General features: G+C 47.4%; 2 protein-coding genes across 10 annotated transcripts in view; one reads left to right on the top strand and one right to left on the bottom strand.

Annotated features, from left to right (window-relative positions):
- Positions 1 to 22543, bottom strand: part of LOC144124470 (sorting nexin-4-like) — a 129664-nt gene extending 107121 nt beyond the window's left edge. For all 3 annotated transcript variants that reach the window (XR_013313191.1, XM_077657158.1, XM_077657157.1), the window contains exons 1-3: positions 22298 to 22543; positions 22105 to 22205; positions 15998 to 16121 (exon numbers count right to left, since the gene is read on the bottom strand). Coding sequence is in view for 2 of the 3 variants with exons in the window: in XM_077657158.1 (XP_077513284.1) it covers positions 15998 to 16121; positions 22105 to 22205; positions 22298 to 22333 (261 nt within the window). In the remaining variant the exon portion in view is untranslated. The remainder of the gene's footprint in view (positions 1 to 15997; positions 16122 to 22104; positions 22206 to 22297) is intronic.
- A 147-nt stretch (positions 22544 to 22690) lies between these two features.
- The window catches only part of LOC144124469 (telomere-associated protein RIF1-like), a 395573-nt gene continuing 394340 nt past the window's right edge, over positions 22691 to 23923 (top strand). For 4 of the 7 annotated variants that reach the window (XM_077657148.1, XM_077657150.1, XM_077657155.1 and 1 more), the window contains exon 1: positions 22691 to 22887. The gene's annotated coding sequence lies outside the window, so the exon portion shown is untranslated. The remainder of the gene's footprint in view (positions 22888 to 23923) is intronic. The other 3 variants (XM_077657149.1, XM_077657154.1, XM_077657153.1) reach the window with 1 other exon arrangement.

A 23923-nucleotide genomic window follows, 5' to 3' on the forward strand; every position in this document is an offset into this window, starting at 1 on the left:
GCAGTTAAACATATACTGGAGCTGTCATAATCATTAAGTAGACGAAACTAACTAGCCAGACTCAAATTTTTACGCATCTTTCCTCTCGGTCTAGCCACAATGATAGGCAGCCATCGCTACAAGAAGCTTTGTTGAGTCGACGTCGGTGTTTGTTTATTTTGGTGTGCTTCGATCGTGGTGTGTTGCGCTTGTGCGCGTTTGTTGTTTTGCGCTGAACGTCAAAAATGTACCTTTTCTGAGGATTGTTGGTCAATACGGAGATGCTGGTAGAAGTGACAACTGCGATACAAGGAAATTTCACCTCATAGCCGCTTTGCTGCAGCTGCCTTGTGCGGCTCGGCCTTGGCTTAGTTCTGCAAGATCCACTGCAGAAGGCGTCGCGGAAATCAGGTATATCTTTATTTTATTATGGGATGGGTTCGCAGTGAAGGGGTGAGGAAAGTAGTATTTTTATTATAGCGCTGGCCAGTTCCGAAGCGCCTTCGGCTGCAGCATCAATGCGAAACCAGCTAGGCTTGCAGCCGGGTGCAGTTCGTTGCGCGGCGCGCTCTCGGGCAGTGCTGTATCTGAAAGCTCGCTACTTGCTCAGGCAAGCTTTGTCACTGCTCGAGGAGAGCAGGCGGTCTTTCTGATAACATCGCTCTTTTGTGTTTTCTGCAGCGAACTTCAAAGCGTGACACCGGCCGTGGGTGGAGCTTGAGTCGAGCTGTGCATCGATGCTTGCCGCTCGGTGTCCCTGCTTGCAGTGAGGCGGCAGTTCGTAAGCGGCGACCAGTGCGGCGCGCCGATGATGTTTTCGCACATGTATCTCCTGCTTTAGTTTGTGCATATCTTCGGCTTAAGGAAACGACCTGTGCCAGAAACAATGTTGCTGCAATGACGGCGGATAGAGACGATACCACTGACAAGGATACATCGACAGGGTAGCCGGTGACAACTTGGAAGGTTCGCGCACTATAAAAGCGAAGGGCGGCGGCCATCGTCCGTTACGGCAGCGGTGCAGCAGCAGCACAGACAAGAGTTCCAACACGGCAGGCTTCGAAAAGCGGTACCTCGTGAGAAGCTCGTCGTTGAACAGCCCCATCGGGTACTGGCGATTCCCCAGCACTCGCCGTGCCGGCTTCGCACGATGGGGCACCTGATCGATTTCTTCCATTAACTCCGTGAACTTGATAAATCGGAAAAGCGGTCGTAGATCATACTTGGCTGCCATGCTGAATTGACGAAAGGAGCTGCCAAAGGTAGGCCAGGAGCTATCTTTGCGAACGAGCCCTTTCCGAGGCAAAAAGGGCGGCTAAAGGTGCAGTTTAAGGGCAAGGTTGGTTTCTGAAACCTGCAAAGGAGCCGCAAAGGTGAGGACCTCAAAAGGGAAGGTAAAGGTCGGTTTGTGAATACGGGGGTAGGTGTGTATTCCTCATTAATCAGGATATAGCTGGCAATGTAGAGGAGTTCTATAGTATTACCAAAATGGTATCAGCTATCGTAATTAGGCTAAATAGGAGGTACAAGCTGAAGGTGGTGGTGTAGGCCCATGCACCTACGTCCAGCCATGATGACCAGACCGTTGGAAGCTTCTATGAAGACGTCGAATCAGCAATGAACAAAGTAAAATCACAGCACACTGTACTGATGGGCGACTTCAATGCGAACATGGGCAAGAAGCAGGCTGTCGATTAGGCGTTAGGTGACTATGGGATAGGTTCTAGGAATAGCAGGGGAGTTATTAGTAGAATTCACATATAGAAATAATTTACGGATCATGAATACCTTCTTCCGCAAACGAGAGAACAGGAAGTGGACCTGGAAGAGCTCTAATGGTGAGACTAAAAATGAAATGGACTTCATTCTGTGCACTTACCCTGACATTGTGCAGGATGTGGAGGTCGTCGGAAAGGTGTGGTGTAGCGACCACAGAATGGTTAGGTCTCGAATTAGCCTAGACTTGAAGAGGGAACGAAAGAATCTAGTGAAACGGAAACCCATTAACGAGTTAGCGGTAAGAGGGAAGGTAGAGGTATTCAAAATTACACTGCACATCAGGAATTCGGCTTAAAATGAAGAAGACGATCTTATTGTTCGAACAACGAATGATAATCTCACGGCTGTCATTATGGAGTGCGCCGTAGAAGGTGGTAGGCATGTTTGACAAGATAGTGGCAAGCTGCCTTGGGAGACGAAACATCTGATTAAGAAACGCCAAAGCATGAGAATGTCTAACCCTACAGACAGAACAGAACTAGCAGAGCTATCGAAGTTAATAAATAGCGCAAGGTAGCCAACATAAGGAAGTTTAATATGGAGAGAATCTAGCATGCTTTAAAGAATGGAGGAAGCCTAAAAGCGGCGAAGAGGAAACTAGGCATAGGTAAAGACCAGATGTATACGTTAAGAGACAAGGAGGGCAATGTCGTTAGCAATATGCATAAGATAGTTAAAGTAGCCTAAGAGTTACACACAAATCTATAGAGTAGCCAGTGTAATCCCAACGTTAATGAGAGAGAGAGTAGCGAACAGCAATGCGTCATCCCGTCAGTAACAAAAGAGGAAGTAAAGAGAGCCTTAGGAGCAATACAAAGCGGAAAAGCAGCTGGTGAAGATCAGGTAACAGCAGATCTATTGAAGGACGGAAGAGAAATTCTGCTAGAAAAACTAGCCACCCTGTAAAGGCAATGCCTTATGACCTCGACCGTACCAGAAGCTTGGAAGAATGCTAACATTATCTTCACTCATAAGAAAGGAGACGCCAAGGACTTTAAAAATTACAGACCGATCAGCTTACTGTCCGTTGCCTAAAAGGTATTTACTAGAGTAATCACTAATAGAGTCAGGCAACCTTAGACTTCAATCAACCAGATGATCAGGCAGGCTTTCATAAAGGATATTCCACAATAGATCATATCCACACTACCAATCAGGTGATAGAGAAATGCGCAGAATATAACGAACCCCTATATATAGCCTTCATTTATTACGAGAAAGCATTCGACTCAGTGTAAACCTCAGCAGTCATAGAGGCATTGCAGAATCAGGGTGCAGAAGAGCCTTATGTCAAAATATTGGAAGATATATATTGCAACTTCACAGTTACCATAGTCCTGCATAAAGTCAGCAATAAAATCCAATAAGGAAGGGCGTCAGGCAAGGAGATAAGATTTCGCCAATGCTATTGACCGCCTGTTTACAGGACGTATTCCGAGGCCTGAATTGGGAACAGTTGGGGATAAGAGTTAACATAGAATAGTAATACCTATAACCTGCGATTCGCTGATGACATCGCCTTGCTGAGTCACTCAGGGGATGAACTGAAAAGCACGATCAATGAGTTCGACAGGCAGAGCAGAACTGTGGGTCTAAAAATTAACACGCATAAAACCAAAGTAATGTTCAACAGTCTACCAAGGGAACAGCAGTTGACAATTGGCAGCGAGGTGCAAGAAGTGGTAAAGGAATATGTCTACTTAGGGTGACAGCCAATCTGGATCATGAGAGGGAAACAACTAGAATAAGAATGGGGGGGCGCACATATGGCAGGTTCCCTGAGATCATGAATGGAAGTTTACAAATATCTCTCAAGAGAAAAGTATAGGATAGCTGTATTGTACCGGTACTCATCTATAGGGCAGAAACGTGGAGGCTAACGAAAAGGGTTCAGCTCAAGTTATGGACAACGCAGTGAGGTATGAAAAGAAAAATGATAGGTGTAACGTTAAGAGACCGGAAGCGGGCAGAGTGGGTAAGAGAACAAACATGGGTTAATGACATCCTAGTCGAAATCAAGAGGAAGAAATGGGCTTGGGCAGGGCATATAATGTGAAGGCATTACAATAGTCTTTAAGGGTAATGGAGTGGATTCCCAGAGAAGGCAAGCGTAGCAGGGGACGGCAGGAAGTTATGTGGGCGGATGAGATTCAGAAGTTTGCGGGGATACGGTGGATGGAGCTGGCAAAGGACTGGGTTAATTGGTGAGACATGGGAGCAGGGTTCATACACAATATTTGGCTGAAAATTCAAGGTCATTTCGAGGATTTCAAGGATGCAAAAAGGCAGAATTCAACGAGTGTTGCGTAATATAATTACCTGACATGACCTAGGAAAGGAGCCCTATTTTCGCATTAATTTCTCTTTCAAGAGCTGTTATCTCCGCTTCTTTTTCTTTGGCTGTTCGAATGCTTACAAAGCAGGAATTCATGCGACGAGCTGGCCAGTTGACACCTTTCTGTCGAGCTTATTCTCACTCTTCCATGATGCACTGGCCTGCCGTGAAGATTTTGTTGAAGAAACAGGGAGCAAGCTGTTTCCACTTCCTTTCATACCCCACCGTTGGGTCGAGAACGTGCGAGTACTGGAGAGAGCCCTGGCTATGTGGGAGCATTTGAGGCACTACACCGAAGCAGTGAGCGACCATAGGCTACCCTTGACGAAATGTAGAGCGTATGAGAACGTCAGTGCTTTTCTAAAGGACCAGCTTGCACTTGCGAAACTGAACTTTTCCCTAAACGTTGCAATGGTTGTGCAGCCTTTCTTGACTGTTTTTCAGAGTGATTCTCCAAAGACTTCTTTTAGCGAAAGAGCTTGAAACTGTCTTGAGGAGCCTCTTTGCAAGGTTCGTGAAGCGCTCGGTATTCACAGAAGCCACGAGCATCACGAAACTGCTGGTTGTCACCTCACAGTTGTTCCACAATCTGACGTGAACATCAAGTTGTTTTCTTTGCAGGTATTCATTCAAGGTTTCGACAAAAAGCACAAAAAAATTGTCAGACTTCTCCCTTTTTTGCACTTGCGAAGTGAAAAATGGGTGCAGACCGTGGCAAGCGACGTACGCACATTTTTTCTCAGAGCAAGTGAAGCTTCTCGCGACCTCGCTATACGAAAACATCTTTTGGAATAGCTGGGAAATGGATCTACTGTCATGCTTTCTGCAGTCTTCGTCAAGTGTCGTAGCCCGAGAGGAAGTTGCCATGCTTTCACGATGACAAGCAGCCTCGGACGTCAGATTTTCCGCTTGCATGAAACTAGTGACGGATGAGCAGCCCTCACCTGCTGCAGCTTTGGATCGGTGCATCGCGCCTTTCTGGTGGCTCTTCAAGGCAGATTCCCACATCGTTGCAATGCCGACCGTCTTCTGACATATTGTGCACTTTGCTTGATAAGGATCGCTTGGTTCCGGTCTCACCCAGTGACGATAGTCCATATGTTGCAGCCACGCAGGCTGAAACTTGCACTTCCCGCCTGGCATCTTGTCAAAGTAGACACACGACGCAAATGCAAACTTCACTGAAATGGCGCGCACGAGGCCGACAGATGACCCAACTATAGTGCCTAAAAGAGCACTTTCTAGTGTGCTGAGCGCGGGTGTTGTGGTAGCACCGAGAGTGATGCCTGCCGCCATCAGCCGCTTGGTGCGCTGCACTACGAGACTGTGCCGGACCATGCTGAGACATGCGCGGACTTCAGGCGAGACACGACGCGAGTCTCCCCATTTGCCCGGCGATCTGCCTCTTTTATGTTCTTGTCCCAATCCGCGATATGTTCGGGGTCTGCGGACGCGCTGGGTAATGAGACGAGCCGTTTCTTTCCGCGTCTGTCTGGGAAATCGCGGTTTCGCGACCTGTTTGAAGTTTCTTTAGACAGACGAGCACATAGATAAGACACATTCACAAGAAGAAAATACTGCAAGGAAAGCGGCAGCAAGGCGCGAAATGAACTGCGCATAGCAATCGACTTGTAGCAATCAACGCATCGCAAACGAATGCGAGTCGAACGCCGCATGGTTTAGCATGGTGCCGACAGGCATCGCCGTCTGGTGGCCCGTGGCAGCAGGCATCACTGCCTATGCCACCGTCCCACGGTGGAGACGCTCGGTGGACGGCACACTAGAGTATATTCTAGGCACTATACGCCAACCAACCGAGCGATATGCCTCGCATTAGATTGGATTTGATTTCCAATGCATATTAGTTGCTAGACGACGTAGGGGCTGCGGGATATAAAACCGAAACTTCCTGATGTTGCCCTTTAGTCAACAAAGCTTATTTTCATGGACATGCGTAAGCGAAAGGGACTTTAAAATAAGCGTGACTTGCGGAGGTACGTTGTTAATTTTCTATAGCGGAACAAATCACACGGGATTTTCAAGGATTACAAGGAGTGCACGGTTATTCAAGTAGTTTCAAGGGCCCTTGAATTTATATTGTCAATATCAAGGATATTCAAGGATTTCAAGGGGCTGTGCGAACCCTGCATTGGAGAAGCCTTTGCCCTGCAGTGGGTATAGTCAGGCTGATGATGATGATGACCATATGTATGCACCATCACCTCTCATTGGGCTTAAAGAAAAAGGTTTCCCAGCAAGGTCATCAAGCATGCAGCATGTGAGGCATCGGCAAGCAAGACAGGGTTTTTCGCGAGAAAAACGTTCAACCATCTCATGCGTGTTTGTCAAGATTGTGTGTGAATACTCTGCCAACAACTATAGCTGACAGGTGGCAGACTGCAGCTGGGCACAACATACCCTGATTTGTTTCTGCTTACAACCCATATGAAGCAATTCACAAACCTAGAAATTGCAACAGCCACATAAGAGTCAATCACAATGGTTGTCTGCGATCATACTTACTGCGTAGTCAGTCAACAAACACGTGATAATCGAAAGCACAATGCAGCGTTTGGAGAAAAATGCACGTGCAGTTTTTCACTCACATGTGGTGTCAAATGAATATGTTAGAGCATGACTGCTGCTTGCATGCTTTTGAGGATCCTTTGAGGCATATATGACACTTCACGGCTGCACACAACGCATTGAAAGCCACACGCTTGCATTATCGTCACTGATTGTGAGGTGCACAAAAGATCCTCGGAGGATTTGTGAACGCGGTGCGCTGACAGTGGTGCAGCAGACAGTGGAGCGCTGCACGTGCCAGCCCAGCCTTGCGCGTGTGCGTGCGAATGGTGTGTGCGAGGCGACGGCGACGAAGAGCGAGGTGAGCACGAGGAGCAGAGAGCTGACATGTCAGAAAACCGAGACGGCGCAGCGGAGATCAGATTATTCAAGCGTGGAGGTGGCAGCCGTCGGACGTTGGGTCTGTGCTGCCATGGACCTCCCTTGGATCACTGACGCAAGCCTCCTGTGTTCCTTGCCAGCATGGAGGTGGCAGCCGATGGCCTGAGGGTCCGTACTGCCGAAAGGCACCCTTGGATAGCCTGCTTTAAGCCTCCGGCGTTTCGGGATGCCGTCGATGGGACCTGGCTAGGCTTTTCCTGTTGCTGCTAAGTTCCGGGGGCTGCTGACGGGAGACCACTGCGGTCTTCCTGCAGTACTCTCCGCTCCTACTACCACCTGGCTCCCTTCCGCCACTTCCTTTGAAGCAACACCAGCGACATGTCCCACTGCATCCACTTGCGTCCAACCTGTCTGCAAGGCATCCCCACTTCACCTAGGACGCTCAGTACCTGGTGAACACTTTCCTTTATTCTGTAGTGTTGCATGCGTTTTGAGTGTGTGTTTGTCTTGTCTTCGTTTCCGTTTCTTATTGACCCCTTTCCTTTAAATTATAACTACAGCTTCGTTTTGTTTTCTCTGATCTCTTTGTTGTTTTGTTCGAACGTGCACGCCATAGCATTACACTTCGCGATAGTGTTACACTTCGGGAAGTCGGAGATGCATTACCAATTCGCGACAGGACGAAGCCGTGTTTTTTTCCCCCCTTTCATAAGTTCCTAAAAAGAAACGATGGCAACACTAAGGGATTAGGCTGAGTTGGGTGAACGCATGGGGTTGAAAGGCGCCGAGCTGCGCCTGTGGGTGGCTGCTGAACAAGAGAAGGAACGTGCAGCACGTGCAGCCGAACGTGAGGCTCAACGCGAGCATGAAAAGGCGCAAGCGGAAGCCGAACGCGAGCATGCAAAATTGCTAGCAGAAGCTGAAGAGCGTAGATTAAAGCTCCAATTAAGACTCGCAGAAGCAGGGGGGTAATTGAGAACGAGCACCGGGGTCCTCAGCAGCGGTTAGCCCAAACACATTGATCACACCTTTCGACGATCGCAGGGATGATTTGGATGCATACCTCAAACATTTTGAGCGCATCGCAGAAGGGCACAGCTGGCCCAAGGAAAAATGGGCTACAGCACTGAGTGGGTCTTTGACTGGGGAAGCTTTCCGTGTGTTCGGTCGATTGTCTCCCACAAATTCAATGGATTATGATAAGGCAAAACTAGCACTGCTCCAACATTTTCGGTTTACAGCAGAGGGTTTTGGCGAAAGGTTTCGTGAAGGTAAGCCACTTGATAAAGAAACAGGCAAGCAATACACAGCACACTTGCTCAGTCTTTTCGATTGATGGGTCGAGATGTCGGGAACGGCCACAAAGTGCAATGGTGGTACGTGACTTGGTGGTGGCCGAACAGTTCATGAGGAACTGTCATGGTTGTCTGGCGATTTTCCTTCAAAAAAGAGAGTGCAAGAGACTGGACAAAATGGCTGAGGCAGCAGACAACTTTCTAGAGGCCCAGTGGCAAAGAAACTTGTCTTCGTTCAAAGAATCGTTCCAGGTGGGCATTCCGAGAGAGAAGGATTTACTATCAAGTAGACAGTCAGGAAGGTGCCTTAGTTGTAACCGACCGGGACATAAGGCTGCCGACTGTCGCTCTAAGCCAAAACAGCTTTATTGCGTTTATTGCCGAAAAACAGGGTATGATGCAAGTTCCTGCTCAAGGAAGCACAAAAACGAGAAGCAATGAACCTGTTGTGTCCAACCAGATAGTGTTGTGTCTGAAACGGTGTCCACAACAGCAGGTAGGCTTGAACCAGCTGAGGACAAAGTGGTGGTCGGACTTGTCCGGAAAAAGCCTGCAGACGCCCAACATATGCCTGTACTAAAGGGAGAGCTCCGAGGCCTGCCCGTACGTGTTTTACGGGACACGGGGAGCAATACAGTGGTGGTGCGGAGAGCCCTAGTTCCTGACAGCTCTCACCGGCTTGAGATCAACGGTGTTTCTTGTTGATGGTAGTAGTAGTAGTCTGGAAGTTCCCGAGGCAGAAGTCTATGTCGCTTCCCCTTGTTTCACTGGCACTTAAGGCACTTAAGGGAGTATCCCCTGCCCTATCGTGGGCGAACATTCGCTCGTAACCTTGCTTGTGAGTTGGACGACCTCGATTCATTAGCGTATTTTGTTGCTAGCTGGCGTTATTGTTGTTGTAGCAATAAATGCCTGTCTGTGTCAGCCAGAGTGTCGTTCCTTTGTTCCCTCAGAGCAAGGCCCGCCGTGGTCAGCGTGTGCTCGGTAGCGTACGCGACCATGGGTTGGGGTTCTGGCGGTTTCGAACTCAGCGAGCCGCGATTAAGTGGGAAGAACGTATTTATCTCCCCTATTAAAAACCCCACAACCTTGACCTTTGGGATGAGGTCGCGAGGGCCACCGACTCGAAGGTCTGCGAGGCTTCCTTTTGGTTTGGCAGAGTAGTGTTAGCTACTCCACCTGGGGGCGCAGATGGCCCCGCCAGAGGCTCACTGCGAGTGGCCTGGGCAGGTGCCGAAGCCTGGTGGGGTGCGCTACGCCCACGCACCGGATTGGCGAAGTTTGTTTTCGCGGAGAAGGAGAATGTGTTTGGTTGAGCGCATCGCCTTCTTGGTTCTTTGAAAGAAATGTTTCAGTAGTTTTCAGTGTCATTATTTCTTTTTCGTCCTTCCAGGACGGACACGCTCTGGAGTATGGAGCATGGTCTCCTTCACAGTTTGCTCAGCCTGGGGCGCCGTCACATTCATCAGAAGAGTGACTGTTAGAAGCACACATCACGCAAGTTTTGCGACTGCGGTAACTCTGTGAACCGTGGCTGAACCTCTGGCAGTTAAAGCATCGTTGAGGGTTAGGAATGTAGGGTCTCACATTTACTTTGAGATAACTCACCTCAAATGAGTCTGGGAGGGTACTGTGGGCAAATGTCCGGACTATGTGTTTTGTCGGGATTTCTTTGCCCTCTTTTTTTATTTTGATCCTGTGAACATCAATGTTTTGTTCAGCAGGCCCTTCTTTGATTTCTTGTTCAGTGGGGTAGAGGAAATCATACCTTGAAATTACACCACTGACCGTGTTGAGGGATCGATGGGCAGTGATGGAGACAGGTATGTCACCCATGGACACAATGTTGGAAAGTTTTGTGTGTTGGACGTTATCTCGAAGTTCGAGCAAGAGGTCTCCACTGGCCATATTTGCAACCTTGTAGCCTAAGCCCAAGACACCCATCAGGCATTTTTCTACAATGAATGGGAAGATTATTCTAGCAGATTTCTCTGTTTGTTCACTATGTATTACATGAAATTTAGGGAAACTTTGCTCTTTTTTCTGCATGAACTTCTGAGTTGCATCAGTCCGCCCTCTCTTGAGAGGGCGGAGAGAGTTAGCCATAGACTATGTGAATATGTGTGTTTTTTGGCTACAGTGCCAGCCACCTACCATGGAGCTCAATGAGGGGACAGGGCAGGTACTTTCAAGCAAGTCCTGCCCTCACAAGCTGTATACCCCGACTATAACCAAATATGATGCAACTCAGAGTGGTTGGCCACATAAGGTTAACCCTTGCCGCCGGAAAAAAAGGAAAAAACAAGAAGTGAGTAAGAGATAGGAGAGTTGTGAAAAAGAGATAGGAAGGTGAAAGATGGAGGGGAGAACAGGAAAAGGCAACTGTCGATTTCCCCCGGTCGGGTCAGGCAGGAGGTGCCGTCTACAGGAAGTTGGGGCCAAAGTGGTGTGTTGCCTCCACCGAGCAGCCTTAAAGGTCCAAACTCTCGGCATCGGCTCAACCACCAGGATCGCCTTTTCCTTGGAGACGGCGATGCCACGCACGGCAAAGTGCGGGTGCTCGGGTCTGTGGTGACGCACTGCTCACCATCATCCTCCTGCAGGGATGTCCCCGCGGATGCTTAGGAACCTGTGGTGTTGTCACTCACCAACATCTGCATGAAGCAGATGCCCCCCTGCGGGCACCAACCCGTCTGTCTGCGGGTGATACACCATAGCACGTCGATGGCTGGTGTGCATCGGAGTCATCACGGACTGGGTTAAGCGGGCCATGAAAGCAGTCCCCCTGTCAGTAAGCCTGTTATACGTAGTGGCACAGGCAGGAGCTTGTTGGTTTGCGTTTTTTTTATGGCAGCTCCACCATACTTTTTGTCAGTAACAACGGCGGAGGCTCCATGTCGCAACAAAGAACCGTGCAACTTCAGCAGGAGTGCCTTTGACAAGGGATGTGGTCTCAGCCTTAAAGGTCCAAACTCTCGGCATCGGCTCAACCACCAGGATCGCCTTTTCCTTGGAGACGGCGATGCCACGCACGGCAAAGTGCGGGTGCTCGGGTCTGTGGTGACGCACTGCTCACCATCATCCTCCTGCAGGGATGTCCCCGCGGATGCTTAGGAACCTGTGGTGTTGTCACTCACCAACATCTGCATGAAGCAGATGCCCCCCTGCGGGCACCAACCCGTCTGTCTGCGGGTGATACACCATAGCACGTCGATGGCTGGTGTGCATCGGAGTCATCACGGACTGGGTTAAGCGGGCCATGAAAGCAGTCCCCCTGTCAGTAAGCCTGTTATACGTAGTGGCACAGGCAGGAGCTTGTTGGTTTGCGTTTTTTTTATGGCAGCTCCACCATACTTTTTGTCAGTAACAACGGCGGAGGCTCCATGTCGCAACAAAGAACCGTGCAACTTCAGCAGGAGTGCCTTTGACAAGGGATGTGGTCTCAGCGTACGTAGTCAGGTGGTCGGTCGCAACGACTATCCAACGCTTTCCAGACGAAGACTTCGAAAAAGGGCCAAGGAGGTACATGCCCACTTGGTGAAAATGGGTCTTCAGTGGATTGACGGGGCGAAGAAATCCGACTGGTTTCAATGGAGGAAACTTCCAACGTTGCCTGTCACGGCATGTTTTTATTTAGGGCCGCACCAATGGGAGTAACCTGGGCCAATAATAGTTTTGTCTAATCCACACAAGTGTACAGCTCACTCCAAGATGGCTGCATGATGGTGCATCATGATAGGAATTCAAGATCTCAGGCTGCAAATGTGATGGTACGGCAAGTAGGAACGCTTTTTTGTTGTTGGCAAAGTTGCGCTTGTAGAGAACACCAGATCATAAAGTGAAGGTGTGGAGCCCACAAAGTAAAACATGAAGAATGCGAGCGTCAATGCCTTCAAGGTAATTGATGAGTGGGGTGAACTCCGAGTCCGCCCTCTGAAGCTGCGCCATTTGGGTGGTACTACAACACACACGAAAAGAAAATCATCGCTGGTTTCTTCAGTATCTATTGTGCGATGGGCACGCACAACAAACAGTCTGCATCCGGATGCTTATGGCCCAACTTGAAGATGACTGTTAAGTTCTATTCTTGCAAGCGTAAGCTCCATCTAGCCAAGCGTTCTGAGGGGTCTTCGAGGCTCGCCAGCCAGAATAAGGAGTGGTGGTCGCTGACCACACGAAGGGTCACTTGTAGAGGTACGGTCGGAACTTGCTGATGGCCCATATAACTGTAAGACATTCCTTCTCCATCGCAAAATAATTGGTCTCGGAGCTCCTAAGTGTTCGAGTGGCATAACTGATGACCCGTTCTGCACCGCCTTGCCACTGGATCAGTACCGCACCAAGGCCAACATTGCTGGCATCAGTGTGGATGTCCGTGGCAGCGTGTTCATCGAAATGGAATCGGAGTTCTTTGTAGACGGCTGCGAAGCTCTACAAATGCGGCCTCTTAGTCACTTCCCAAAGGAAGGGCGTGTTGTCGCGAGTCAGTGAGCTCAACGGTTCAGCGATCCTAGAGAAATCTTGAACAAAGTGCCTATAATAGGAGCGCAGACCCAAAATCGGCAAATGGTAGTGGTAGAAAAAGACTAGGAAACTAACCAATAAGTATGCAGGAAACAAGGAGGGAGACATTAACTGTCTTTAACTACAAATAACAGGTAAAAAAACGCAGAAGGTAAAACCTGCATTAATTCAATGAAAAAGAAGCATAGTGTAGAACTATATGGATACTGTAAAAAGCAGATTAGAAAGGAATCGTTCTATGATAACTCAAGAGGCAGTGCCCTACTCTTTGAAACTACATCATGGCGTCTTAGAATGTGCAGCTTAAAAAAGAAATTTAACGAAGAAGATGACACGTGCTGTGAGTGGTAAATCTGTAAAAACAATTCACCACTTTATTGTGGAATGTGGTGGTATCATCCGGATGTCAATGCAGGCACAGTCACTCTCCTCGAGGCCCTGGGTTTAGAGATAACTGTCATGTAAAGAAATCTGGGGTGGAAGTTAGCAAAAAGTGACTGGAAGATTGGTGGCTCACAAGCAGAGAGGTGACTCAAGGCTAGAAGTGTAGGACTGAAAACATATTTAAAGAAAACGACGAATGTATAACAGTTAAATAAAAGTAAAGAAGCCGAGCATGATGGCAACTGCCACCACTCCACTTCAAAGGGGACACTTATCTTCCATCCATCCATCCATCATATTCCTAGCTAGTGCCATGGAGTCATCGCTTAAAAGCAACAGCTGCAGAACAATGCAGTCGCAATTAGAGCTGTTAGAGTTCCCACATATAGGCCTCACACTTCACAGATATATTAGGAACTGCATGTTGGTCGGCACCGCAATTTTCCGATGGCCATTACTGCAGAAAGTCAACACAGCTTTAATAACAGTGGCAAAGCTTCAATGCATTCTATCTTCTTTTCATGTAACGGCCTTGTGTGTTCCAAGTCTCAAAAGAAGACGCCAACTGCCCAGTTTTAGAGTGAAAGCACTACCTAATGGGATCAAGAATCTTGGGGCTTGCAGGATCTTGAAGGTGCAGAAATGAAATAAATATTGCCACGACTGGGTTTTGAACCCACACTGGCCCGAACAAATAAGCTCCGGTGGCCACTGCACAAGAGCACTATGCTAGCGTCGCAGCCGATCATGCCTTGCGTTAAACTGCAACACACTTTCATGTTGTGCATTGCATATTGTAGACTTCATCAACTTCCATCTGCGGCGTGAACAGACCAGATCAGCTTAACCTCGATCAGAGCTTAACTGATGTCTAATATTGTCGCCAGACATGGAGATGACCCAGCAAAGCAAAACCAAGAGCCAACCAGGCCAAACACATGCTTTCGCACGTCAACTCAGTTTAAGTATGTTAAAACCTGTGGGGATCTGCCCTGCAGTACCCTGTGTAGGCATTCCCGCGATGCACTGTGCAGAAGCAGCCTCGCCTCGAGGAGGGGCACATTCCCTTGTTAGTTACCTTAACTACTGAGAGAGGGCTCCAGCGTCGCAGCGCAAGAGAAGGCGGTTAGGCTAGGATTGTCGACGCGAGCGGACGTGTCGCTCGTGGCTCCACTCTTCGCCAGAGGGGCGAGGAAGCGGAGGGAAGACTGGCCCCCGTATCTCGTCCCGTCCGGCCATGAAGTATACATCCCTTGCCCTAGCGCGGGCGAACATTATCATGATGGCGTGTGCTCGGTAGCGTACGCGATCATGGGGTGGTGTCCGGGCGGCCTTGAACTAGGTCAGCCGCGGTTAAGCGGAGAGAACGTATTTATCTCCCCGAATTAAACCCCACAAAGCACAGCACCTTTTTTATTAAGACAGAGTGCATGCAGTAAAGCATATGATGAAACTGTGACATATCATCACTGCAATGCAGTTCTCATCTCGAAAGATGACACTGAATGCACAGTTTTTTATCAAAGCAAAGAGCATGCAGTAAAGCATCTGATGGAACTGGGACATATCGTCACTGCTGTGCAGTTCTCATCTCAAAAGATGACACAGACTGCCAAGTTTTCTATCAAAGCCGAGTGCATGCAGTAAAACATGTGATGGAACTGTGACATATTGTCACTGCTGTGCAGTTCTCATCTCGAGAGATGAGACTGACTGCAAAGTTTTTTATCAAAGCCGAGTGCATGCAGTAAAGCATCTGATGGAACTGGGACACATCGCCACTGCTGTGCGGTTCTCATCTCAAAAGATGACACTGACTGCACAGTTTTTTTATAAAAGGCAAGTGCATGTAGTAAAGCATCTGATGGAACTTAGACAATAATCATGCTGAGCAGCTGTCATCTTAAAAGCAGACATCGGCTGCCCAGTTTTAGAGCACAGCTCTTAGGTGCCTTTCGTGTGTTGAGCGGTGTGCCTCGGCCACAGCGTCATCGTGTGTACGAGCGCATTGAAAGATTATAAGAGAACGAACGCAGAGCGCAGCGCAAGAGCAAAGCCAGCGGCGGAGGAGGGTACAGTAGAAGCATGAAGAAGAAAGCAGAGTCGAAGGCTGCATTCGGTGTGAGCTCCATAGCTCCCAACTAAGCCATAGTAGTGCCTTCTGCTGCACCGTTCTTGTACTTAACACTTTTACTCTTTATATAATAGATAGCACTGATGCAAAAAGAAACATCTAAAGAGGTGTGCTCAAATTTAGCGTTAAAGCAGTTTTGTAATTGTGTTAATTGGTGTGGTCATAGAAGGTTGTGGCCAAATCCTCTGGTGAGGGAGTGCGTCGTTGGTTCTGGTCACCGAGATAAGGCCGCACCCCAGGCCTGGTTACACAATTCTGTTAACCAGCGTTTTTTTTTTTTCCAAACCTGATGGAGAATTGCGCGGCACCGGGATTTGAACCTTGGTCCTCTTGCACGCGAGGTGGATGCTCTACCTCTATGGATCACTGCATTCCAAAGGACAGGGTTAATTGGAGAGACATGGGAAAGGCCTTTGCCCTGCAGTGGGTGTAGTCAGGCTGATGATGATGATGATGTAATCCTCTTATGAAGTATATCTGAAAAAATGATGTAAATGGTCTCTGACAGCTTTTTTTGGGGGTCATTTGATAATTTGGCCTTTGGATGTTTCTTCCAGTCCCCAGAAGTCTGAGTAACAAGTTTTTACAGTTGTACTATGAGGCTCTTGTTGTAGGGTAAAAGCATACAGCTCAGCAATGAATGAATTCACAGACAAGTACCTTCTTTTCAGGCAAGGGAGGAATAATGACGAAGCGGTACGTGTCTTGCAGGTGACTATGCAGATACTCGAAGTCCCGGTACCGCCGCCATACAATATAAGGGGTCTTCCTGGGCTCCCGGATGCTGTGGTGAGGAAAGGGGGGACAAGCACACTCAGAGGATCAGTGGCCACAGAACGATCTGGCAGACTCGCAACAAAAGATTGTGGTTGGGGCACAAACAGAGGGTAAAATGATGCATTTCCCTGTAAATCTCTAGCAATTTATTCATTTATACTCCCTCATGGTTTGTAAGGAGTACCGAAAGGAGGGGCATATAAAATTGGCATTGACGTTCGTGAAACTGAGTATCAGTATTGGTGGTGATGAAGGCGGCTACAGTCATTAGCAGTGCAACGAATGAAGGAATTAAGACAAAGGGTGGGTCACAGTGTTGGATCCCCAGTTTTACAAATGCAGAGTGATATACAAGGCAGGGAAAGAAATAACCGATGCCAGTGCTAGCACACTAAAAACAGTTAATAACGCAATAGCGTTAAGGAGCTCGCGTAACAGAAAATCTGGCGTCATCAGCATCGGCGACCATGAGCGAAAAAACCACGAAAAAGCCCCAGAGAACCAACCCAGGAGGCAGGTGGGCCACCCAAGTCCCTTAACCTTGTGGCATCAACCCAACCTGCTCACTAGATTGTCAGCAAATGGTGCACCATGGCAAGTGGCAGTTAAAATAATGATTGGTCACAACAGGTTGCTCGGCAAAAGCAACTTGAGCCCCACCGGTGGCAGTGCCTACCATTGCAGGGCAGTGGCGCATTGCTTAACCGCTGTGCCACTGAGCCAGAAGATGTATGAGGACTACCAGTTATCTATGAATGTTAAGTAGAAAATGACCGGTCCTACGTAGATGGGTATTAACTCCTTAAGCTATCGCATCAAACTCTTCAGGTGGATTTTAAGTGCCTTCTCCACATTTTTTAGTACACTAGTACAAGCGCTTCCACCCTGCCGAAAAGCTGTTCGTCTGTCCCTCCGCAACCTGGAAGAGCTGGGTGCCAACCACCTGGAGCAAGTTCCCACCGTAGCAGGTGGCAATTAAATTACTGGTTAATGATGAGAGGTTACTCGGGAAGAGCAACCTGGGTCTAACAAGCCCCATCAATGGCAGCACCTGCCATCACAGGCAGTGGTGTGTCGTCTAAACCACTGCACCAGGAGTGGTATGAGGGCTCCCTGCCATCTATGAAAAAAGAGAATGGCCAATTATACTGCAGTAAAAATTATGCAATATCATGCAAACTTACATCATAGACTCGCCCCGCCCACAGACGCGCCCAGACACTCAATCGCAGACATGCCCACCCGTGTTGCCGCATGCAAGGCGATGCTCACTAATATCTTCATTACAGATACAAATGTAGACGATACTTTATCAGGTGCATTGCGCTCGGATATAAGTGATCATTTTCCTATTTTTTTCCTTTTGAAAAGTGTCTTAAAACCAATGCGTCAGAGTGAAGAAAGGTCACATCAGAGTATCACGCCTAGAAACTTGGAAGCCTTTCTTAGTAGCCTCAGGGAAGAACAGTGGAACATGGTCAGACGCTGCCTACAAAGCATTTATTCGTATATTCAAGAGCATTTACCATGCACATTTCCCTGAAGAAGACACATCAAAAGGAATAGCACCAAAAGTCACAAACCATGGATCAGCCATGAATCCTTGAAACAGATGAAGCGTAAAATCCAATTATACGAAAAATTCCTGAGCACCAAGTCAATCCATGACTTGAAAAAATTAAAGCAGTACTGCAACAAGCTCAACTCACTTCTGAGGAATGAGAAGAAAACGTATTTACATAACCAGTTTCTTAGTGACTGCTGCAAGGGAAGTGGTGATGTTTGGAGGAAGATGAATGGGTTGCTGTGTCGTCTGTAGGCGCCTTTGGTTGTAAATGACCTTATTCTGGAAGGCTGTCATATACAAGGTATAGATCTTGCTAATAAATTCAATAAATTCTTTAAGGATGTCGCCAGTCAAGTGCAGTGCGCTTTGCCTACAACATGTGGAATAATGAGAAATCCACACAGCATATATCTAGAGCCTGCAGATGAATTAAAAGTTGGAGCGATAGATATATACATATACACACATCTTTAAAGAACAACAAGACATGGGACATTGATGACATTCAAACTGAACCGGTAAAATATGCGCTTGATGCTACTGCCCCACTACTTGCTCACATTTACAATCTTGTGTTATCGACGGGTTGCTTCCCTAAGCCGAGTTTTATTTAAAAGTGGAGATAGAAATGATTTATATAACCACAGGCCAATTTCTATGTTGCCTATATTTTCGAAACGTTTGCAAAAAATGATTCATAAATCAAGCATGTGTAAGAAATTTCATCTCGTGAGCCTGTCACAGCATGGCTTTCTTTATGACAAATCTATGGAAACAGCATTGCTGACTCAAAGTTATCCTCAAAGCCTTTGAACTTAAATAGTTGTGCATCGGAATTTACACTGACATTTCAAAGTCGTTTGACCGCCTCAATCACCAAACTCTCTTTAAAAAGCTGGCCCTGAGGGAACATGACATAGTATAACACAGATGACAAGAAATGGAAATACGTTCATGGGTTATAGCACTACATATGGCTCACTGCACTGAGAATTACCGATTTCAGCAATTGTGCAACTCCATGGAAAGCTTGAGAAAAAGAAAAAAATATGAGAAAAGAGAACAAAAACAAAAACCAACCAGACAAACTACAAATCAGCAACACAGAGTTCATGTGGCACTGAGAACTGAAGGTCAGCATTCAGGTCAGCATGTCTTCCTTAAGAATTTATCTTGCGATACACAACTTGCATTATTCATCAACGACATCAGCTCCCACCTAGACTTCAACATACCTGTAGATTCACTGTTTTTAGACTTCGAGAAAGCTTTTGACAAGGTTCCTCATAATCGACTTTTCTTGAAACTTTCATGCCTAAATCTTCATCCCCTAGTCTATAACTGGCTACGCAGTTTTTTAATCGGCCGTCATCAGTTCGTTTTTGCAAATAACCATTCCTCTCCGCTGTCTCCTGTGATTTCTGGTGTGCATCAGGGTTTCGTTCTCGGCCCACTGCTCTTCTTAATCTACGTCAATGACCTCCCTAACAATATATCTTCTAACATCCGTCTGTTTGCTGATGATTGTGTTATATACCGACCGATTAACGATTGTTCAGATGCCCTCATTCTTCAACGCGACTTACAAACTGTAGAAAAATTGTCTAAAACTTGGTTAATGTCTTAAAAACGTCATTAATTACTTTTCACCGCCGCCGTTCTGACGTAGTGCCCACATATTTTTTTAGTAGCACAGCAATATCCTCTGTGACATCTTATAAATATCTAGGTCTTATTTTAGCCCAGAATCTTTCATGGTCCTCTCGCATAGCGAAAATATCTAACGAGGCTAACCGCACTCTCGGCTTTCTAAGGTGAAATCTTAAATTCTGCTCCCCTTCCAAAAAAACCCTTGCTTACAAAACCCCTATAAGGCCCAAGCTAGAATATGCATGCTCAGTTTGGGACCCTCATCTGAAGGAGGCATTCCTTTTCAATGTGTACGGCTGGATCCTCGAAACCAGGGTGGACCACAGTTCGCTTCAAGACTGCGGAGAAATGCTTTAAAGTCATGGGAATCTCCAAAATTCTCGATGGAGCAGAGGGTGACCTGATCTGGGACAGGGATGCGTTCGAGGCCCCGATGAGCTCGGAGGAGGAGGACAAGTGTTAACGTTCTTGCAAGCTCGTGAAAGTAACAAACATTGTTTTTTTTTCCACCGCGGTGGCTCAGTGGTAATGGTGCTCGGCTGCAGACCTGAAAGACGCGGGTTCGATCCCGGCCACGGCGGATGAATTTCGATGGAGGCGAAATTCTAGAGGCCCGTGTACTGTGCGATGTCAGCGCACGTTAAAGAACCCAGGTTGTCCAAATTTCCGGAGCCCTTGACTGCGGCGTCCCTCATAGCCTGAGTCGCTTTGAGATGTTAAACACCCATAAAAAAAAAAGAAAGAAAGGGCAAGTACCACGGCAAATATTTTTGTTGTCCTTTTCTTCGTGTAATGGCCGCACCCCAATTTTGACTCCAAATCTTGGAAAAAAAACCTGCGGCCATTACAGGCACGTATATGGTATAACCAAATATGGTGTAACTCAGAGTGGTTCGCCACACAAGGTTAACCCTAGCTCCCAATGAAAAGTGAAAAACTAAGGATGAGAAGAGGAGACAGGAGAGTTGCAAGAAAGATGATAGGAAAGTGAAAAACAGAAGGAAGGATAGGAAAAGGCGACTGCCGATTTCCCCCGGTCGGGTCAGACCAGAAACGCCATCTACAGGAAGCGGGGGCCAAAGTGGTGTGTTGCCTCTGCCGAGGGGCCTTAAAGGTCCAAACGCTTGGCATCGGCTCAACCACCAGGATCCCCTTCTTCCCGGACACGACGATGCCACGAACGGCTAAGCGTGGGTGCTCGGGTCCGTGGTGACGCACTGCTCATCATCATCCCCCTGCGGGGATGTGCCTGCGGATGCTCAGGAACCCATGGTGTCGCAACTCACCAACATCTGCATGCTGCAGATGCCCCTGCGGGACGTCTTGAGGTGGTGTTAGACAGGAAAATTAACTGCATCATCGTTTTGTGTAGGTGATAATTAAATATAAGGTAAAAAAGACAATTAGATGACCTTGGTGAGATTCTCGGTGTCCACGACCCTCAGCATCCCCAAAGTTGGAATAAAAGTTTGATTTGACTTCTGCAGGTCACATGCAAAAATCTGCCAACTGAGCTAAAGTGGTTGCCGTGTCACCTGCTTTTTTTTAAAGCAGAATTTCTTTTCGCGGCTATATGTAGGCCAAGCAGGTGTACTTGGTGCATTAATTTTCTGCTTCCGATAAGCAGGAAATTCTGTTGGTTCTACGAGCACTTATTACTACTGACTGGCTGCAAAACACTGTGATATTTTGCTCTTAATGCCAGGTATTTTGGTATATTAAACTTCCTGTGCCTTTTTGCAGTGACAGAAATTCTTATCAAAATAAAATTTACAAATGCTTGATTACTGGCCAAATGGAGATGTACCTCAGCAACAGTTTGAGACAGCCTCAGTCTTCATGTGGGAGGTTGCTAAATGATGCGTAGCCTTACAGCACGTTCTTTTGTATGTGTATGGGACTAGGAATGAAGGGGGATCTAGACACTTGGTTGCACACTGGATGGTACCAAACTAAGATGTAAAAAAGGTGCGGAAAGTAGAACCAAGTGTATTTCGCTTCAAGCGCATTCATAGCAAAAATGAGAAAATGGCGATAAGAAACAATGCGCACAAAGCGCGGGTGCACTAAACAGGCACTATTTCGGAGTAGCCGCACGGCGGCCCATAAGGGAAGGAACTTAGGGTGACACTGCACTTGGGCACCAACCTTACCAGCCAAGGTTGCATCGGCCAAGCCATGTGCATTTTCACACTCCTGATTTCTCCGTAGCCGAGGAAGTCCACAAAAAGAGCTAACAATTTATTTTCACACAGTACTACTAAGGTATGTGCAGGGCCAGGATGGTAAAGAAATAGGAGCTCCATCTGCGGAGGTCAGGTCACTAATACTAAACTGTACTGTCTCGGAGAATCAGACGCTGTGAAAAAGCAGAAATATTGTTCTCACGTCACCCTAGGAGAGTGTCGCGAGAATATCAGCCTGGCGATATTCCTGGCTGCTCTAATTAAAGTCCAGTGCTGTTAATGATACGCTTAAAATGACGTGAAGCTACACGTAGCTACACGTTTGTTTGCGTTGTTATCTTGTTTGTTTGCGCTCTTTATATTCCTTGCTTCCTGTGAATAAACCTTCAGTTGTGTAAGCGCTGGTCCTGTTGTTTCCTTTCCTTGCCTCGTCTTTTGCGCTATTTTCGCTTAAATATGCAGCCTATTGCTTCAGCTCAAATCTGATTTTGGCATTATGTAGGCAGCCGATCTATGCCACTCCGGAAACAGGAGAGGCGCACGTAGCGATCAAGAGACAAGGCCCGACCGACATCGATGACACTTACACCGATTCCACCTGATAGGCTATGTGAACATCCTGCAGCGGCATGACAGTGCCCGAGCAGCGACGCTCCACCTCCGTAATGTTGATCTCGCAGATTGCATCCTGCGGCAGAAAAATAGGCGTCATTCCAGATGCACTACTCCGAGAGGTTTGCGAAACGCAAAAGCAATATTCACGGGCACAGCCACACTTACCTCTTTCGCGCTCTCATCCTGCCCGGTTTCTGACATGACAACGCTCCCTCGCGGTGCTTCTATAAGTATGGCTGAGCAAGATTATGCGCTAAACGCCCAATAAAACGACGGCCGAGGGCCGTGCATATGGCAAACACTACACCTTCGCCCGCACTGATAACTCATCACCTTGCTGACCGCGTCGGATCACCAATCATACGCCCCGCAAATCGCAAACCAAGGTAGTGTAGCCAAGCATGGAGGATGTAGCCAAGGCTCCAAGCAACTAGTGTTGGCTATCGGCTACGTTCAATAACTGCTATCGTGCAGCTTTGGCAAAGATTTTGAACGTTAATTATCTTCTTTTAAATAAGTTGGTCTCGTTACATTCTTGACATTATAATTTTTGTTTGCTCTACTACGATTAAATCATCAGGGGATGAGCAGTTTTCTTTGAGGTGCATGTGATGTTGCACGTGATTTTCGACGTAACAGGGTCTTTCGCGCCAAAGTTGCAGGCCACGCTTCGCTGTTGAGCGATTCGCGCACAGCCGTTCTGTCGGATGGTATGGAGTTCCGCTGCTAGAGGCTCTCACCGCTGAGACTCGCAGGTAGGCTGCTTCTTAAGGCGAGAACGCTACGAGGTGCTCAGTTTAACAGTAGTATGTGTTTCACTGGTTGTAAACTGTGCCTTCCTTGCATGCTTTGCTCGAGGTATTCGTGTGGCTCTTGGGAACGTTCAGATCCAAGTCGTGAGCAACGGTGCAGATTCCTGGTAGTAGTAGAAAGGTTGCTGTGCGCAAGTTTGGAAATGTCTTTTGCAACTGCTCGGCTTGTCTGCTGTAGTCGGATTACGTGTGACGTACTACTGGGAGACTGTCATACGAAGGTCCATGATCACTTTGTCACGGCTGTCTGTGTGCTACAGAAACGGGTTGACAGGATAAGTTTCCGCCGTAGCGGGGCTTAAATTGCTTTTCGCTTACTGAACAACGTCATGGGCCCAGTTGTAGAACGGAAGCATAACGCGGCAAAAGCTGCTGAACAGAGAAGCCTCTCGTGCTTACGATATGTTAGAGCTTGCTTCTCCCAATACGGGGCCAGCTGATCTGTTTCCTCATTTGCGGGTTGATAACCCGCACATCATTCCCACGCGAATACGCTCGTTTGGCTCTGGTTCGTGCAGACAGGGCGAAGTAGACAACACAGGTACTGACTCGCAAGTATAAACAATAAATAGGTCTTGCCATTGTGTTATCAAGACAAGTAGGGACAAAACACGTACGTACGCTTGAAATAAATTTTGGCGAGTATTGTCACTTAATTTTCTTGCTTGCGGGTTTTTGTACTCAGGTGAGGAAAAGCTTGTTGGCGAGTCTCTCTCACACAAAAGTCAGTTGACATTTGGCCTTTTATTTCTGTTGCGTATACCTTCACGTTTTGCGCAGATTTTGCAGCTACTGCTTAAAATTTTAGCCAAAGGCTATTAAAAAATCTGTGAAGTGTCCAAAAACAGTTAGCCAAGGCTAAACGGGGAATCATGGCAATCTTTTCTCCATGCAAAATGGTATGGTGTCAATAAATGTCGACCTTCAAATGAAGCTATAAGAATTTGCAGGGAATGAGCAGATGCCAGTATGAGGTTGC

This window comes from Amblyomma americanum, chromosome 3 (assembly GCF_052857255.1).
Source record: "Amblyomma americanum isolate KBUSLIRL-KWMA chromosome 3, ASM5285725v1, whole genome shotgun sequence".
In the NCBI taxonomy this organism is placed as follows: Eukaryota; Metazoa; Arthropoda; class Arachnida; order Ixodida; family Ixodidae; genus Amblyomma; species Amblyomma americanum.